This window comes from Ascaphus truei, chromosome 3 (genome assembly GCF_040206685.1).
Source record: "Ascaphus truei isolate aAscTru1 chromosome 3, aAscTru1.hap1, whole genome shotgun sequence".
Lineage (NCBI taxonomy): Eukaryota > Metazoa > Chordata > Amphibia > Anura > Ascaphidae > Ascaphus > Ascaphus truei.
The window spans coordinates 320399946-320420667 of record NC_134485.1 but is presented as its reverse complement, the minus strand read 5'-3'; the positions used below and the strand labels follow the sequence as shown (position 1 = coordinate 320420667).

The 20722-nt window shown below is 42.0% G+C and overlaps 1 protein-coding gene across 2 annotated transcripts in view; it reads right to left on the bottom strand.

Annotated features, from left to right (window-relative positions):
* RB1 (RB transcriptional corepressor 1) overlaps positions 1 to 20722 on the bottom strand; it is a 276260-nt gene that overhangs the window by 210434 nt on the left and 45104 nt on the right. For both annotated transcript variants that reach the window (XM_075591161.1, XM_075591160.1), the window contains exons 5-8: positions 10619 to 10657; positions 7058 to 7125; positions 5662 to 5772; positions 1549 to 1697 (exon numbers count right to left, since the gene is read on the bottom strand). In XM_075591161.1, coding sequence (XP_075447276.1) covers positions 1549 to 1697; positions 5662 to 5772; positions 7058 to 7125; positions 10619 to 10657 — 367 coding nt within the window. The remainder of the gene's footprint in view (positions 1 to 1548; positions 1698 to 5661; positions 5773 to 7057; positions 7126 to 10618; positions 10658 to 20722) is intronic.

The following is a 20722-nucleotide window of genomic DNA, read 5'->3' as shown; positions in this document are numbered from 1 at the left end:
TGACTGACACACACACACTTACTGACGCGCGCGCGCACACCCCCACACCCACACACTGACTGAATGACTGACTGACTGCCGCACGCACACACTGACTGACTGAGGCACACACACACGCACACACTGACTGTGTGTGTGTGCGTCAGTCAGTCTGTGTGTGTGTTTGTGTTTCTGCGTCAGACTCACTGACGCGCGCGCACACACACTGACTGACTGACGCACACACAATGACTGACGCACACACACTGCATGAAGCTGTAAAGGAGGGAGGGGGGGAACTGGATTGATGTGAATGGGGGACAAACAGAGAGAGGGGGAGGGGTGAGGAGAGAGAGAGGAGCGGGAACATTACATCCCGGGCAACGCCGGGTCTCTCAGCTAGTATAAAATAAACGTAAAGAGAGGGTGCATACCATTCAATGATGGATACAAAAAAAGGAACAACAGGACAGTCACTCTTATACTCCCAGAAAGTGAATATATATATCATTTACGTGAATCACTATCCGTATTTGAAGTGTGTGTGTATATAAATATATATATACATACAAATGAGCATACAGTAATATTTCCATTTGCTATTTGCCTTGCTATGGAGGGTTTTTGTCACTTTTTTACTCACATAACTTCACATACACATACATATATAATATATAATATATATTACATATATAATATATAATATATATTATATATATATATATATATATATATATATATATATATATATATATATATATATATATATATATATATATGCAGTGGAAGTGTATTTATTTACCTACACACTCACTCCACATTTCAGTAACATACATATACATCTAAATAATATTCACATATACACGTTTGCTATAAATGGAATTATTACAATTTTACATTATATACACGTGCAATGAATGGAATAAAGACTGTAATAAGTTTGAAATCGCCTATCCGAGCTGCTATGCATGGCTGATCCCTTTTCTCCAGCTTCCTTGAATGTACTACTGTATGAGGAAGATCATGTGACCAGATGCTAGTGCACGTTTAGAGAGGGAGGGCAGTGCTGACAAAGGGGTGTGCCTGGGTTTGTGACAGGCCATGAAGGGGCAGTGCCTAAGCAAATGCTTGTTAAAATAGAATACAAGAAAATTGGTCTTTCAAAGTTGTTTTTTTAAAAACAGAAAATGCTAAAAGTATTATTTCTTACTACAGAACTGATTTATTAAAAAAAACACACATGCAGGATATAGACTGAACTGCAGCTTTAAGGAACCGCAAACTGTTAGGTCACATGTACTGATGCAGCTTATTCACAATGGCTTACTTTAAGCTCCTGAAACTAGTAGACCTTCAGAGGCAAATATCTTTTAAACCAGGTGTCTCCGAGTAATAACATAGGAATGGCCCTGTTGAAGAGTATACATTTATACCTATATATACATATATATATATATATATATTTAGAAGGCCCAGCACAGCAGATTGCTGCTGCGATGCATTAAGGAAAGATACATACAGTACATATTTCCGCAAGCAAAAGCAAATTAAAAACAGGGAAATGATTACCTCATCAACATGACATTCGTTTTCTTTACAAAGAGCTTCTATGACTCTTGTGTCTGTTTCAGACTGCCGCGATGTGCGTGTATTCCTGTTCTGACCACGCCGGGAAGCACGGGCTGGGCCAGGGACTGATAATCCATTCACAGCACTCTCTATGCCGACAGGAGACAGCAGGATTAGCAAACACTTGTAACCCCGTATAAAAAATATCAGTTGCAAGATTCAGAGCTACACCCCTTTAAAAACATGCCAATCCAGACTATATACATACATACTGTAAATACATGTATATATTTCTCGCGCTAACCATGCACACAGCATTTTACTGAACTATTAATGCACATGGAATGATGCAAGTGCATTGAATGGGAAATAGGAAAGAAGGGTTTGCCTCGATAACCTTTGTCATGATAATGTCATGAGTTATTGGGTATTTTTAATCCCTTTGGTGCTCGAGGGGTTAATGAGCTACACTTGTTTAACCAAATACCAAATGCTGGGTTTGAAACTGGGCAGGACTGTTTTCTGTCAAAGTATTCTGTAGAAAGGGGTGGGCTTATGAGAATATTGTATCTAAGTCTGGGCCAGGTTGTTACTGGGCAGATCTGACTAGGGGCATGCTTGGATAGCATGTCAGACCTCATCCTCTGAACCAGTGCCTCTCTGGGGAAAATCCATAGCATGTGGTAAGGTACTGTATAGGATTTTCTGTTTTACCCCTTTTATTTTAAGACGCTGTTCTGCCTTATATTGTAATTGTATGTTTATTTTTAATACCTTTTCTGTAAGTTAAGCACTGTATTGTTATATATATTAAACCATTTAATAAGTAATGCTTTGGGCTCTGAATGAACTTTGTGCACGCTGGAGAGAATAACTTGCTAAACTCAGGCACATGTTACTACAGCTGACTTTGTGTTAAAGTGCATAGTTTTCCTATAATAAACAGGGACCTGAGGCCCTGGCGGATATTTTAGTCTAAGATCTTTTATCATATCTGCGTAACCTCAGGTGGTGGAGGTGGATGGTTATGATGTGCAATTGGGTAGGGGTTAATACTAACTCGCTGGTTCCTTGCAGAGGAGAAAGGGGGGTTGCTAGAGAAGCCTTTGTGTATTAACCCTGGTTGCATATCTAAGTCACGTGCTCACTTGTGTGCTGTTCGTGGCGGTGGTATATTGGGACGGCTTGAGGAGAGATACAACTCATTTGAGGGACCCCTGAGTGGGTGAAAAGTGGGGCAGCTTGCGGGTTGTGTATTGATCCTTGATCCTGTAAGAGGGGATACTGTCCATTTGACGGACCTTTGCGGAGGTGAAGAGTGGGTGCGGTTGCGAGCGTCGGTATTAACCCTTGTTCCATATACAGGTCGCGTGCTAGCAGGGGGTCGAAACGTGACAACCTTATACTCCAAGGGTCTTTCTCAATGTTCTGTAAAGCTGCTTCTCCATATTGGCTCTTAACTCCATTCAAATGAATGGGGTCCAGAGGTTTACCCCACATGAAGAAGCTGTTTCACAGCATTAAATATGAGACCAAGATTTTATGTTTCAGCTGACGAGGAGGCTAAGGTCCACTGGAAAGCATATATGTTCTACCAGCAAGTAATAATGGCCGTAACCTCTCCAATACAAGATCAAATATAAGGTGAAATATGTCTCAGGTAGTTACAGAACTTAATTCATGCAGGGCTGTTACTTTAAACTTTGCAATCCCCTACCATGCGCTAGAGGTCAGCATTTAGTAAGCAAAATACAGCAAACTGTGTAAACCTGCCAAATAATATTCATCCCGTGCAATAAAGTATAATCACAATGTCTCAATTCCTGTCGTTTTAAACCCACCAGCAATTGAAATGTATTTTCTCCTACTCCAATTCCAACTTTTAAATAGCCATCAGGTTGAAACATTTGAAGTTTTAATCACAGCATGTTTGGTAACAGTGCTTTATTATTCTAAATTACGTGCATAATCCATACAACTATACAATGCTGCAATCATTTAGCTTTGGAGACCAAGTACACAACAGTGAAGCATCTGTCTTTTCTTTCACCAACAGGTCTACTGAATTATTGAGCACTTCATCAAACCAAACACATTGGGACTGGGGGGGTATGTGTCTTTATAGCTTCCAGTATTTTTGTTAACAATATTTTGAAAGCATGGCATGTCCATTAACTAAACTCAAATGTTTGCTAGTGTAAAACAGTGTTAAACCAAGTCTGAAACATCCCTTTCTTAATCTATAATCCTGCTTCACTGTACCACAAACACCAAAACGAATATTAAACAAACATGCATGGCCAACTTTCCTCACGTTTGAGAGAAAACAAAAATTTTACATTACTGTAATTGGCTACAATTAAATTGTGTTGCGTCAAAGTGTCAAGCACAAAAAAGTTTCTCAGACCTGACCTGCAACATTTTCAGTTTTGAAGACTCGTGTCATGTTCCACTCACTATACTGTATGGAAGCCTTTCAGACTATGAGCTGCATTGAAACTACAGTATACCAGGCACGTTCTAAAAACTATTCCTTGATATAATAGTGAGGGGGCAGTTGAAGCAAATGTAAATGAAAGTACGTCGTAGAATAGTGTAGGAAGTTTTGTTATGGAGTAAAATTCACATGCAAAGAGGGACCGAGAATTGTAATGCTTTTAATGCAGCAATGAAAGGTTCAAAATAAACAAACCAATACACTATTTATAGGATAATCTAAATTGATAAACTTTGTGTTGATGTTTTCAAAGCAGAAAACTTTCATCTGGATCATTATTAATCAAATAATCAGAGGGGTAACACACTAGAGCAGTGGTGGGCAACACAATATAACTAAAGGGCCGCACATTATACATATATTATGTTTCCCTCCCCACCCCCTCCCCCCTGGCGTTGGGTACTAAAGAAAACTAGGAGATAACAGTGACAGTATTTGTTATGCTCCACCCAGTGGTGACACAGGAGTGCTGTGGTACAAAGGATAGGAGCAGAGGATTCTGGGGGCAGGGTGTTCCAGCATGGAAGAGAAATGCTTCAGACAGTAGAGGTAGGGAAGATGTTCCCCAAAGTATAGCATAAATCAGGTCCCTCCTTTTATTGTGTTTCAGATAGGGTCAGTGCCCCTTCATATACGATCCAGTAGTATGGCCAAAATAGATAAGAGCATGTCCCAGTAACGGGAATACAAACATGCCTCAGTGGGTCAAGCAGAAGTGCACCCAGGATGTCTGGGGATCAGCCCTATCCGTGGGTGGATCCCCACCCACCGTATTCAGCAACCCGAGGTGGCAGTTCCAAATCAGGGGTTAGACAGCAACCATAACGTTGCACAGAACAGGATCTCAGCATTGGCTCACAGTAAATGGGTCAGTAACAATATTAAAAAGAAGGGGGGCCTGATCAACCAGATGATCATCATGTAACGTACAAGTAAATGCAACACACGAGTATTAAGAGTGGGCACTACGGAAAGACCCATATTAAGAGTGATCGGAGAATGGATGAAAAGAAGTACAACGATGTGACTGCACTAAGCAGCAGATGGCGTTGAGGAGAAGCTACAATCTACACTAGCGTAGGCTGCTGTAGTGGTCAGCAGTTGGAGGGCCGCCTGTTGCCCACCATTGCACTTTTCTTCAGGGCTGCAGACAGCTCTCTCAGGGCCAAGGACTACAGTTCCCACTGGACTCCCCTCAATGTTGGTGGCCTTACACAACCCCCGCCCCCCCTCTCTCTCCCGCTGAACTCCCCCCCAAACTCTATAACCCCTCAGAACCCCACCTCCCTCTACCTCCACTCAAAAACCCCTCCCCTATACACGCACAAGATACGTCACCCCTCCTGTCACCCAATACGCACACCTCCCCACCCTTCCCTTCCCCAACTCTGTGTTTTCTAATCCCCACCTCGGCCTCGTGGTCCTGCCCGGTTTGTGGCGAGCATCCGTTACAGTATGTGTGTATGTGTGTATATGTGTGTATATGTTTTCTCAGCAGGACAATTTTGAATCTCATTCCTTTTTTTAAACAGCGTGATGTATCTGAAAAGCATCAGCATCTTGAATTAAAAAGGAAACAAGGGAGCTCAACTTCAAATTTAGAACAAAAACCTTACTGTATGGTTCCTTGAGCATTGTGGAGGGCGACAGTTTAATAAAATATTCCAGGACACACAACAACAACTGGAAGGAGATCACCAGGTCATCATCCATCTGTAACACTTTTCCTGACAATGTAAAGAAGAATCTATTATTCAATGCCTCCCTCATCCGTACAACTAAAAATAACTTACATCTTTGTGCTAAACAATAGAAACATCAGTGATGTGTGTTATTTTGAACAAACATATTGCACAAGTTTAACTCCAGAGTTCTTTAGCATGATTTGCTCATTAAAAGTGACATTTAGAATAAATGCAATACTCTCACAGATGTGACACTCGGGTCAAGCGTTTAAATCGCAGATGCCTAATACAGCATTATGGAACTACAGACATTTGGCTGCCATTAGAGCATCATATGAATGGCAAAACATAACAAGCAAAAGCCATTAAACAGAATGATCAAAACAGAATAGAAATATTCAAGGCAATAATGGTAACATTTAATTTTCCAGCGCTGTAAAAAAAAAAACCTCCCAGTGAAAAAGGGAGTCCTGTTCAGTATTAACATGAATTAAGGGCAGTTACATTTTCATTGAGTTGAAAGTGGACTGCTCAAGCCTTGAATAAATAATCAGGTAATTATTCCCGAATAATTTAAACCTTTAATGTTTTCCTGGTAACCTTGTTCCTGATAATACTGGCTAAGGAACCTACAGTACTTTCCAGAAGCTGGAATCCCACTCTCCCAACTATTGCCTTAATTCTCATTTATAAGGGATGATGATGTAGTCGCTGTACAATTGAATTTAGAAACGAATAAATTCCAGAATAGGCCCTGGATAAGTGTTACATTAAGAAAATTAGTATATATTTTTACTAGAACACAATATAATTTAACTTTAATGGGCTCCATGTGAATGATATTCCAAGCAAAAGGTGACACGTTGTGTGCTCATTTGCATGTCATTTCCCAGAATCCCTTGCCGCAGTGGGAGCACTGTATGCTAGGTGATAATGGTGAAAGGCAGGGTTGCAGACCTGTCTAAGACATGTGAATGCGCTCACAAGTGATATTCTTTATTGGCTATATGCTTTTAAACGTCACAAGAGTTTTTCTTTTAAGTCTTAAAACTGTTAACCCAGTGGCTGATATGCTAACAATGGAGGTTTTTTGTTGCCTTTTTCACCCACCATAACTTAAAATGTATATATAAATATATTTAAAAATGTAAATATTTATAAAAATATATAAACAAATATATATATATATTTTTATATTAAGTGGGACTGCACCTTTAATACACTATAGACTATCTCCTATCATGGCAGGTTTGAAGCAGTGGCTCCTGACTGATGATGAATCTCCAACAAAAAATAGACTGCATTAATAATGCAGGTGGTGTGTTACCTTTAGCTAAAAGAAATGTGATCCAAGACCCTTTTAGAATTGAAGCAGTGCTAGAGTCCGAAGAGGCCCTGTGTAGAAAAAAAACAACAATAAACATAAAACACCTGACTTACAAGAGATAACCACATAAGATTTAGTCCAATCTTTTTGAAGCAGCCTTCTGCCAGAAGTCACCTCCCGACACTGGAAAGCACTTCACCGCCCATTGTCAGTCAGGTGATTCAAGTGAATTGGCTGCAGGGTGTGTCTTCCAGTGCCAGAATGTAATTTATGGCAGAAGCATGTGCTGCAAGGTGGACTGTGCTGCAGAATGTGTCTTTCAGTGCCAGAAACTATCTTATGGCTGAAGACTGATTAGTATATATGGGCCTTAATGCATAATAATAGCATGTTCTTGAATAGCGCTGTTAGTTTTACATAATACTTTACAGAGACATTTTGCAGGCACAGGTCCCTGCCCCGTGGAGCTTACAATCTATGATTTTGGTGCCTGAAGCACAGGGAGATAAAGTGATTTGCCCAAGGTTACAAGGAGCCACAATTGTTGCCTCCATCATTTACAGGATAAGAAACCAACTTTTGGAACTTGAATGCTTCCAAACCCATAGATGGAATAAGAGTTGAACAGGTTTGCTTAGATTTGTTTTCATACCGTTTTTTTCCCATACATTTCCATAACATGCTTAATGGGGCCCTGAAAGGTATATGCATGTGAGGTTTATAGTTGGGGTTCCAATCCCCATTACATCCCCTCTCTCATTAATAGAATGCATTCTAAACATTTTGATTCAGTGTAATTAACACCCCGTAATAATAACTTTAATTCATATAGCCCTTTACTTCCAATGGGACTCAAAGCACCTCACAATTACAGTAGAGTGCGTGGTATGCAGCACATGGGACCCAGTCCCTGCTCCGATGAGATTACAATCTATGTTTTTGGTACGTGAGACACAGGGAGGTAAAGTAACCTGCCCAAGGACACAAGGATCTGACAACTGGATTTGAACCAGGCTCCCCTGATTCACACTCCCTGCCTTTACTCACTGAGACCCTGATCAGTAAGGGACTAACAAATTTACATTGGTGTTAAGATTTGTAGTATTTAATGCTGCTTCAGCATGTCCACCTATACCAAAAATCAATTCATATCTAACAGAGCAATGTAATATCTGGACAGCCGCGTTAGTTTAGTGTTTTTAGTCAAAGTAATAATGAAAACGGAAAACTAATTGAACTACGTAGACTGACAGAGGTGGCACTTAACCCACTTCATCGCTCCAGTCTGGTTTCAACCTTAGACTCTACTTCATTTTAACTTATTATCATGTACCTTCTATTTTGGCCCTGTTTCCTTGTTCATAATCCAAGTGATTCTCTCAGAAACCAGCTATCCCCACGTATTTAAATTACCTAGGGGTGCTCATTTGAAATAAACGGTTCTGTAAAACGCTTCCAAATTTTCAGCCAGGCATCTCTCCCCAAATCAGCTTGCAGTGGCAGTTCCATAAACTAATCTTATGCGTTCCACCTTTACTGTTTTTATAATGAGATCAAAAGCTGGAATGCATGGCCGCGTGTTCTCCACCTCACCAGAAGCCCGTCAGCCAAAAAAGAAAAAACTATATTTGTATTACCAGGGATTAAGAAAAGTACCAATGTTTTAATAGGGAGGGGGGAATGCTAGCTATAAAACAGAGCTGAGTGGCAGATTTAAATTACTAAAAATACAAGTGCAAGCTAGGCATTAATGCAAAAATATGTAATTGCACAAAAGTAGACCACACATATTACCAACGTTTTGATCCTACTGTTGGACTTCCTCAGGGTATATTTGCATTATTGCCCAACTTGCTCCTGCATTTTGATTACATGATTCTTGTTGAGTTTGGAGACACTCTTGCCATCATGCTGGAGGCACTGCTTCTTTATGGACTGACCATAACCTTCAGTCAGAGTGTTTCGGAGCCTTCGTCATGGGAAGCACAACACTCTGACTACTACCTTCATAGTTTGCAATCTGAGTGTAAGACCCATACTTTGTGGTCTAAAGAGGGCTATGTCTCCCTATTTCTCTTACTAGAGTATTTGGCTACTACTTGCTAAGCTGTTCACCAGGACAGACCAACAGGCTCAGCTATCTCTGAACCTGATGGTCTGGTAATACAGTGTATGTGTATATAGAGGCTGGACTACAACACCCCACATACAATATGGTTATGGACACACAGAGCCAGTAGCCCTCATCATCACTCACCTATTTAGGAGTAGTTATCTTACGACCTACAATTGTATTTGAATAGCTACTACCACGGTTAGTATAATTATATAACTGTGGAAAAGATAGTTGATAGTAGTTATTTTTCCATTTACACTGTCGTATTGGATAATAGCACACAGATACCTCCCTCATTTTTTATTTGTTTTAATCATTTTGGTTCATTGTATATTTTGCTGCAATAAATATTTTTTAATTATTTCATCAATAAATAGTATTTTAATTTAGCTAAGGGTGTTTTCTCTAGTGCGGCACAACAGGGAGCTCTCTTTCTTTCGTTTATCACAATTTACATTCCCAGTCAGCACCACCCTTGCACATTTTATTGCAGCATATTTTCCTGTCATTATACAGGATATTTATTTATCCCTCCTGTTTTGGTGTCAGTGCGGGGAACACATTTGACCCCGTTTGAGGTCATTTCTTTTGTATACTGACCATAACCTTGTTTATTGTATACAGTGTGCCAGGTCTGACATGGCCTTTATATGATTTAATTTACTTGCATCTGGTAGCAAGGAAGCTGGTCTATGCATCCATCACTGTCAGTCTGGCTGCTCTTTTTTCTCCTTTACCACGGTTGACGAGTCCCTTCTTGAATTCACTAACTGCTACAGTTTCTACTGTACCATCTTGTATTTTAAACAAAGCAAAAACAGCACTTGGAGAACAAACCCCATCCAAATTCACATCTTAGACACTGTGGAGTGCACACTGCTGAACTATGCTAAGGGGGTTACAAATCGTCCAAGCTCCGTTACAGGTTATTGCACCCAATATGGCATTAACACCTATTCAAATCAATAGTTCACCCCTGTTCGGATGCGTTAACCCGTAATGGCGCTTGATGAATCTGGGGTTATTTTTTTATTTCATTTGCTATACCTAAAAGCATGCTCTTCTGTTTTTTTATTTTATTTTAATTGTCTTTCATTTTTGGCTTCCTTTATTAAACAGGCCACACTGGTCATACTTTAGGAGATTTCACACTTTGAAACTATTGCAACCACCCCAAGTGTATGCCTCTCAGGATAGGGAAAAGGTGACAGGGAAAAGGCACGCTACATAAAAAGTAAATACATTTGGTCGGAACCAGTATTGTACTTCTGCAGTCCTACATCTGGAGCCTCCGGGTTCAGATATTAAGGGGGGAAAATGAAGGCAGGTAGTGGTGGATTGCCGCTTTAATGCTCTTAAATGATGTCTAACACAAGTTTTTAGTTGTTGAGCGGTTATCCTTCAAAGGAAATTATACAAATAAATAATAAATAAAATCAACTTACCGAGTATTGGGCTGCTCCATAAATATAAGATCGAAAGTCCTTAGAAAACACACAAGGAGGGAAACAAAATTAATTTCATAAATATAAATATTAACACTTCAAAGAACAAAAATAAAGTATCATTAACTCTACAAATCACATACATCCAATTAGATTTTAGACAAATTGGGGAAAACAGAGTTCACTAAGCTAGTTGATAACTTAACTCAGGTGATTTTCAACCAGAGTTCTTTGCTACTGGAGAGGGGGTGGGGTGGGGTGGGGAGGGGAAAGAGCTGGGACAACCCAGGTAGTAATGACCTGGTGGCTCCTGAGCTCAGAAGGAGCAATCCGGTCACCGCGATCCTTCCTCTCCCTGCTCCTGTCCGCGTCGGAAGTCGCATTCAACTTCTGTCTGACAGGAGAAGGGAGCTGTAGACAGGCGCAGGCTCAAAGAGAGATGTGTGTGTCTCAGGCTCAAAGAGAGGTAAGGGGAGGTGTATATGGCTGTGTGTGGGGGTGTGGGTGGAGTGAAAGTGTAAGGGGAGAAGAGATGGAGAGAGTGTAAGGGGGCAAGAGAGAGACGGAGACTGTAAAGGGAGGAGAGAGAGTGAGGAAGAGTGAGGAGGGCAGAGTGAGTGAGTAGGGGGGGAAAGGAGGCAAGCGTGTAAGGGGGGAGAGAGAGAGCGTAAGGCAGGGAGGGAGGGAAATGGCAACAGTGAGGAAGTGTGAAAGGAGGAGGAGAGGAGAAGGAGAGGGGAGGGGGAGGGTGGTACAGATGAACAGAAGAGAGGGGGAAAGAGAGAGGGAGACGGACAGGAGCGAGGGAGAAAGACTGGGAAAGTTCCCCAGAATTTCACAATCTAATTCTAGGGTTCCTATAGTACGTAATCACAATTTTCTCTATATGTAAAAAAAATTCAATGGAATTACACGTCAAAATCCTTATTGTTATGAATTGCTTACAAGGCACACTAGACAGAATCCTTTACGAAAATAAAAATATCACGCAATTTATTTTGCTCACTGGAGATCCATATGCAATATTGTGTGTTAAGATTCCGAAACATGCAGCTTAATATCTGTTTTTGAACAAAATAATTAATGTACAGTAAGTAGCAAAAAAACACATTGCCAGATCTATCGCATTGCATTTGATAAAGACCTAGGAGTATTTAAGATTTTATGTTCAGCAATTCCATTCTAGCAGTGTGCAATATGAAGGTTATTTTATCTAGATTATGTTGAATTTGTTTGTCTCATTATTGAAAATTACTAAAATCCATTCACAGGAATATATTAACCCACTCACTGAATGCCAAGGTTTTTGTTTTTCACATTTGCAATAAACATTTGTTAGGATCATCATTATAAAACTGATTGAGCCCAAAGTGTTTCACGCAGAAAAAAGAAAAAACATATGAAAAATTACTTTTGATGTCGGTCCCATGTAGGAAAAAATGATCATGTGACCACACCAATTCAATCAGTATGAAAAAGGATTATCTGTTTTAATCTGAATCAAATTTTGTAGGGTTGAACCATCTAACACACCATTTAAACTAGCTTATTGTATTATTTCAGAGTACACAATACACTGGTGGTGGGTCCCAAAGTGGCATTGGATAGATTCTGCCGAACAACATTTTCTTTGTGTAAACAGTGACATAACAAAGAGTCATTCAACCACAATGTATTAATACTTGAATAAGTCAATATGAACAAATCATAAAAAAAATGATTTGGTAGATTGGTGCTACAGTATGTATGATGAATAAAATAAAAATGTTTTAGGTTTCTTTGCAAGAATGGGGACGTGCGCCTTGACAGCATTCAGTCCCCCCAATGCCGAGATGTGTTCTTACATTTGTTTACACACTTGAGAGATGACACTTGTGATATTAATGAAGGGTAACACCATATTTTCAAAACAGAGGGGGAGGGAGGGGAAAGGAAAAGCAAACGGGTCTGAGAAGTAAATTGTTAAGTAAATTGTTCACAATACTCGTAAGGATCATTTTCTTCACACAAATATGTATACACTCGTATACATATACCCGTATATACTCGTATACCCTCATAAGAAAAATACTGAATTCATCATAGCGACTTAACCCCCAACCAAATAAATACTCATTCTTGTGCCTGTTGGGAAATAGATAAACTAACTAGCAACAAAAGTTCAAGATGAAGAGGGGCGGGGGGGGGGGGGGGGGGGGGGGGATCAAGTAACTACACTGATCCTAGGGAAGTGCAAATGTGTTATTAGTTGTAATATCTTTTAATTGACAGAGCGACTTCGTCATACAGTAGATTAAATTAGAGTTTGAAAATCCCAATGGTGTCATCTTCTTCAGCTGTACTGAGAGAGCTTTCAAAGAAGAGACCAGTGACGTTGCAAAACCTGTACTCTGGAATTTCACATATAAAAGAACTCCTGTTTGTGCATTAGGCTGCGTCCAAGGTGAATCCATCCAGGCGGAGGCGCGCGCTGAGGCTGAGGGAAAGCGGGTGCTTTCCCTGGCCTTAGTCCGCGCGCCGTCCAGGGGCGTGTTGGGGGGGGAGGGAGGGGGGGTTGGGGGGCCTCATTGGGCGAACCGCTCACATGACCGGCCCTGCGCTCCGGCGAGCGCAGAAATGAAAAATTTGGTAAGACCTACGCTTCCACACGCTTGCGCGAGCCCCTGCTAAAGCCGCTCTCATTGCAGCTGCAGGGGCTCACTGCCAAGCAGCAGCGCGCCTCAGCACGGGTCAGCGCCTAAGCGCTGACCATGCCCGAGGCCTTAAAAGGCACTCTGTGTCAGCACAACCCCAGAGCGCACGACAGCACAATACTCCTTAGAAGGCATCGCAACCTACATCAAACTCCGAAAACCAAAAAGGACTATTGATTTTGTGGGTTACTGTAAGGAAAATGGTGGGGAATATTATGTATTTTAATCACTCTTGTGCTTCAGGCGTTAATGTGTTTACTATTTGTTTAAACAAAAATACAATATATTGGGTTTATGATTGGACAGTCCTAGGAAGTGTGTTGACCTGAGCTTCAAAGACTTCTTAATTAGTAGGTTATCAACGTCCACTGTGTGTCTTAAGGGCTGTGGCCAAACGTGCCCCGATTATTCATATGTGGTGACTGTGTCCTGGGGTGGCGGAGATCTGGAAAAGGGTGCATAGACAGGCGCAGAGAGTTCTGGGCCTTCCCCTCCCTCTCGACCCATGGGTATGTCTTCTAAACAAACCTCAGGAGAATATGGACAGATACCAAATCAAACTCATTAGCCATATAATGACAGTAACACGATGTGCCATAGCAGCTGCATGGATGAGCCCGAACCTGCCGGTTCTCAACCAGATTAAAACAAGAATCTGGCATTCTCTTAAAATGGCACAAACAAAAATGGTGAACAGAGTCAGGGGATCCGCAGCCTGGAGTTTGTCTGTGTGAGGGGAGGGATCCGATCTGCCTCCTGTCTCTGCAGATCCCTCAAATCCATTATTACCTGCCTCATCTCCTAACGCTCTTGCTGCTGTGTCCCGTATTATTTGAGCTCAGGATGAGAGGAGCTGGGGAGCACGAGCAGGACTGCAGCAGTGAAAGAGTAAGTGTGAGTGTGTGTGCGAGAGAGTGTGTGAGTGTAGACATCCAATTTGTGCACTGATCGTGATTGCGTTTTTTAATTGAGTTTTTGCCCTTTTCAGCACGGTTTTTATTTTAAAATTCTGGTTTTCCCTTTTACACGAGCAGGAGTTGGAGCATTTTAGAAGCAGTCAAAGTGTTCCCCATAGAACAGGAGGGAAAGTATCTGTCCTAATTGTAACAGACTATTATATATTAAAACATATATTAATTTATGTATTTATTTTAGTGGGCTAATATCATAAAAGCTTTTGAATTGTACATTGTGGAATTGACAGGCAGCTTCTAAATGTTTTAGTGTAAAAAAAAATTACAATTAAGATACAGTATGTGAAGAAATTGACTGTATAAATCAAATAATGAATTAGTTTTAATTAAAAACAGCAGTAGCTCACATAACATACCCTTTGTCAGGATTGCCTAGACCTCCTGCCTAGCCATAGCTTCCTTGTCCACTGGGTGTGCTGCTGTCTTCTGTTGGCTCTGGGTTCCTCTGTCTGTCTGTCTTCTTGTTGCTCCTGTCTCTGTCCTTTATAGCTTGCTTCCTGTCTGTTGCTTTTGCCTTTGCTTGCTAGTCAGACTCCTACAGTATGCTCATGCCTGTCTTTGATCCTGACCTGTTTCCTGTACCTGTACCTGTATTTGAGTCTGCTCACAGTAAAAGCCCTTGCTAGTAATCTGGCTTGTCCCTGGTTATTCCTGCTCCCCGGTCTCAGTCCCTGCTCCCTGTTCTTAGTCCCTGTCCTGCCCCGCCTGTCCTGTTCCAGTCTCCTCGTTGCCGACCTCTGCTTGTACCTAACTTCGCTGCCTGCCGCCTGCCTCGGACCCCTGCTTGTACCTGACTTCGCTGCCTGCCGCCTGCCTCGGACCTCTGCTTGTGACCCCTACTACGCTCGTGCTGTTCCGGCCACCGAGATCCTACCCGCCACAGGAGTCTCCCGTGACAGAAAGCAAAGGCCACTTCTGGATCTCGCTGGAACAGATTCTTCTTCTGCCTGCACCCTTTCCTGCCTGCTGCAGCAGACCACATCCGCATGGTTGAAGATAAGTACTTTCGTTTCTTTTTTGGAAATCCAAGTTGGGATTTTGAAAGGTTTTTTTGTCGTTGCTGCTAAGTGTTCTGCAAGAATTATTGCGTTCATAACGAAAAAACATTTTTTCTGAGACTAGAACTGTTGCTACCGACTATTGCAGCTTTCTTTGAGATGTTTATTTTTGCAAAGGTTTCTGCAGGGTTTTTTGTGCCTCTTTCTCCCTGAGAAGAATTCCCTTTTACAAAAAAAAAAAAAAAAAAAAAAACCCTTCCTGCAGTACCTGTTTTTGCCATTTTCAGACTTTCATTACCTGGACAAGAATTGTCTCTGCATTGTGGGTGGGCCACTGCAGATTTTCAGACTCACATTTCTATTTTAGACGGTTACCTTGATTTACTGCTGTTCACAGGGTCTTCATTTCAAAAGACAAAAGTGCTCCCATTATTTTGTTGCTGCATGCTTTGATTTTCTTGCATCTATAGTTTTTCATATGATTGGTTCTAAGGTTTCAGGTTTACCTGCAAGTTCCCCTAAAGTTTGTTTCTCTGCAACTTATGATATCCCTACGCCTGATATCAAAGGTTTCAGATTTGACTGCAGGGTTCTCTGTCTGATATTCCTATGTCCTATGTCAAAAGTTTCAGATCTAACTACAAGTTTTCTCTGGATTAGTTTCCTGCTGTCTATGATATTTCTATGCCTGATATCAAAAGTTTCAGATTCAACTGCAGGTTTTCTTTGTCTATATGATATCCCTACGCCTGACGCATAAAAATTTAGATGTAACTGCAGGTTTTCTTTGTCTATATGATAGCCCTACGCCTGATGCATAAAGATTTAGATGTACTGTAACTGCAGGTTTTCTCTGTCTGTATGATATCCCTACGCCTGATGCATAAAGATTTAGATGCAACTGCAGGTTTTCTTTGTCTATATGATATCCCTACACCTGATGCATAAAGATTTAGATGTAAATGCAGGTTTTCTCTGTCTGTATGATATCCCTACGCCTTATGCCTAAAAGATTCAGATATAACTGCAGGTTTCTCTGTCTATGTTTTTTCCTTGCATTTATAATCTCTGTGACTGATGTTAAAGTCTCAAAGGGTCAGCTCTCCTATCTTGTGTCTCTCTGTGTCTAATATTCCTGTTGTTCATTCTAATGCTTCTGTTTTAAAAACACATTTCCTCTTTACTGGTTTCTTGGGAAGTGTGGTTTAATTATGGCTCCCACTCAAACAGTCTTGAGCAGTAAATGTGAACACAGTACCACTGATTCTTCAGAACTTCTCAAAGCAAGGAAGAAGAAGAAGAAGAAGAGAGGCATTACTGTGGAAGTTGCAGAAGAAATTAAGACTGAAAATTTAACCTCAGAGTCTGCATTTGATGAAAGAGATATGCTGCAGCTTAAGGCAACTCACAGACGTATCCCAAGAATAGTGGAAGAAAAGAAAGATGCCCCTACTCAAACGCTTCCAGCTGCACAGAAAGCGATTGATTGTCTTTATGAACGTTTAGATAAGGAGCAAGAGGCCAAGACTGCACTACAAAGCTGTCTATCTTCAGCAATTGCTAAGTGTGTTCTCCAGGAGAAAGAAAGAGAGCAGTTGGAGAGGGACAGGGTAATCCTGTCAAGTAAGCTGGAGAAGGCCTATGCTGATAATGCGCAGTACCAGAGTTTCATGGCTCAAGTTGGCGCAAAACTGGAAGCCTCTGAGGAGAAGAATTGCCACTTCAACACAGAACTACGTTCTTTGAGAGAGATCTTCGAAGGGTTAAATAGCAGTTTTGAAATGGTAACCCAGGAGTGCAAGAATCTCTATGTCCAAGTCAGTGAAGGAGATAAGAAGCTTCATGAATTAGGAGAGGAGAAGAAACAGTTGGCCCAGGAAAAGTTAGACGTGCAGACAGCACTGCAGAATGCAGAGAGAGTGCTGCAAGAAGAACGTGTCTCCCTGGAGCGGCGCACACAAGCAGAAAATATACTGCAGAGTCAGCTGCGAGAACTGCGTACACATCTGCAGGACACCAAAGAGAAATGGGTAAATGCTGAAGAAAAGCAGCGAGTTCTGCAGGAAGAAAGTTTCCAGACTGCCTACAAAATAAGTATGATGCAAGATTATTTGAGTACCCAGTGTGTCCCCAAAGAACAGCATGAGGAGCTGAAGGCCACACTGAGCATAACCAGAGCCTCGCTGGAGGAAGAGCTAAAGCTAGCAGCTGAACACACATCTCAGCAGCTCACAGCGCTGCAGGCGCAGATCGCTGAGCTCAAGACACAGCTTGCCAAAAAAGAGGAGAGAGAGAAGGTTTCCGTCTGTCAAGTGGCTGGCCTGACACAGCGCTATGAGGTCAAAATGGCCGATGCCTGCAAATTATTGGACCACACAGCCCGTGATAAGGTCCGGCTGCAGCTGGAGCTGGACAATGCCCAGAAGGAGTACCGGCAGCTGCAGATCAGAAATGAAGAAGATGAAACATATTTAAGCTTTACTCTGAGTCAGCTGGGAGATATGGAGTCGCGACTCAACTCCAAAGAAGCCGAACTGACAACTGCATTGAGTGGGAAAAGAAGTGCAGAAGGACAGCTTCAAGAGCTGAAAAATCAAATAGCTGGTCTTAATGAGACTTTAGGTGATACCACAAAACGGCAGTCACAAAAGGAGACCATGGAGCGTGAATTCTATGTTCCCACTTACACATGTGAAAAGTCTGCACCCGTCATTGATGCCCACATTCCTGATGTCCATGCCTCTGCAATGGAGTTGAACGTATCCATTGGGAAGTTCCAGATTCCAAAACTAAAAGAGATATATTGGTCACAAAAAGAGACCACGGAAAGTGAATATGTCCCCTCTGCCGCATGTGAAGAGCCTGATGTATCTGTGTCCGATGCCCCTGCTATGACGTTAGACGGATCCCTGGTGAAGTTCCTTACTATGCCTAATATTCTTGATGCTGATGCCAACGCTCTTGCGATAAGGATAAATGCACCTCTCACAGATTTCCCATCAGCACTTGACGTACACATTAAGTTGGCTTTCCATCAAGATTTCCCTGAAGAGCCTGGAAGGTTGTCCGGAGTTGTTGCTGATCCCTATGTTCCTGCAAAACTTGGAGTGTTGTCCGAAGGCCATCGTGAGTCGGCCTTCCATCAGGGACACCTTGCTAAACCAGAAGGGTTGTCAGGAGGATCTACTGGCTTCTCTGCCCCTGCTTTTGGGTTGAACGCACCCATTTGGAGGTTCCTTGCGGCACCAAATGTACCTGTGGAGTACCCTCTGCCCACTGACAAGCCACCAGAGGTGGGTCACCTTGAGTCGCCATTTCATCAAGGCCTCCGGGAAGAGCCTGGAGGATCGTCCGGAGAACGCTCTTGAGAGGGGGGAGTAATGTCAGGATTGCCTAGACCTCCTGCCTAGCCATAGCTTCCTTGTCCACTGGGTGTGCTGCTGTCTTCTGTTGGCTCTGGGTTCCTCTGTCTGTCTGTCTTCTTGTTGCTCCTGTCTCTGTCCTTTATAGCTTGCTTCCTGTCTGTTGCTTTTGCCTTTGCTTGCTAGTCAGACTCCTACAGTATGCTCATGCCTGTCTTTGATCCTGACCTGTTTCCTGTACCTGTACCTGTATTTGAGTCTGCTCACAGTAAAAGCCCTTGCTAGTAATCTGGCTTGTCCCTGGTTATTCCTGCTCCCCGGTCTCAGTCCCTGCTCCCTGTTCTTAGTCCCTGTCCTGCCCCGCCTGTCCTGTTCCAGTCTCCTCGTTGCCGACCTCTGCTTGTACCTAACTTCGCTGCCTGCCGCCTGCCTCGGACCCCTGCTTGTACCTGACTTCGCTGCCTGCCGCCTGCCTCGGACCTCTGCTTGTGACCCCTACTACGCTCGTGCTGTTCCGGCCACCGAGATCCTACCCGCCACAGGAGTCTCCCGTGACACCCTTCAACATAACTCTATCCTCTCCTTTAATGGTTTCCATTACTATTTGTGGGTCTGAAAGTGCATAGAGATATTCTATGCAGTAAATTGGTATTCATTGGAGACGATTTGCTTTCAGAAAATGCCGTTTAAATGATGCAGTAAAAATAATTTCATGTTAATGACTGGTTATTTTGAACAAAAAGCTGGGAAACAAGGGCCCTATTATATTGTAACCCCCAGAAATAAAATAAAGCTCATAAAACCGATATGCCAGTTTTCTATCTTGTAGTAAAATGTCAATCTTTAGCCCTCTAAATATGCTTCTGATTTTCCTGTGACCTTCAGGTAAGGATGGAAGGGGAGAACTACCCCCTCCCAGTTAATCCACATTACTAAGCCTCTGCACTAGAAAATCCCTCAAGAAAGCAGTTTGTGGGGAGTTTGTGTGTAATCCTGTGCCTCACTCACGCTATTCTTTCTGTGCTGTGATGTCTCGTGCAATGTCCTCACCTCTCGGGATTGTGTGTGTTTTGTTTATTTTGTCAGTTAGCAATAAAGCATATGCAAACAGATGCAGCGTTTTAAAAACGGGAGCCACACTCATACCGCGTTATAAGCGGATCACGCTATAACGGGTTTGAGCTGTACTTATTTTTGCCACCGGTCATTTATTGTGTATTCTCATAATGTAATATGTGCTTGTCGGAAATGTTGCACCATTCCTCCCCCTCCCAACTTTGAGTCCTGTACTCCTCTACCCCCCCCCCCCCACAACTGTTGAAAAACGTAATAAAAAATGTAAGTATAATTAGTGGGTTATCAATTATGGCCCGCTAATAGTACAGGATGTGTTGTATGGGGCTGATATCGAGATAAGGGGAGTTGTTTTGCCAGAGATGGGATTAAATTATGGCTCTCTTGACATCTTTGTAAACAGGACAATTTTAGAGGTACTTTAAAAAGCATTCTCTGGAGGGTTCTGCAAGGTTCGGGGGGGCGTAGATTTGAAAGTATTGCACAAAAGAATGAATTTATTCAAACGGAGGATATCCGGTGATAACATCAATCTTAAAGTAGAACGTCCAGATATCCGTAATCGTTGCAAGAAAACGCATGCAATAGGATCACACACTACATGGGTAAGAGGTGCCAAGGACAGAGCCATTTGGCACTCAAATTCAGGAGAAAGGCTGTCAAAATTAGTCTTGTTACATTCGTCATAAACGCCTGAATCTATTGATATGACTTATGTATCCAAGTAGTAGAGAAAGGAAGTGATGTGTGCGTTTAAATATCGAGGCAAGACATTAAACGTCTTTTTTTTCTCTGTTGTAAAACCGTCACCCTAGCAGCCGATTTACGATGGGTGAGTTTATGTTTTCAACAGGAGAAGAATGGTATATAGTGTTACGGGAGACCAGGCGATTTACACCTTTTTAACCGGGATCATTCACTGAGCAAAACAAGATAATGAAATAAATGTAAGTTTATTTGCACAAATTCGCATACACACAATGGAACACAAAATACAGACGAA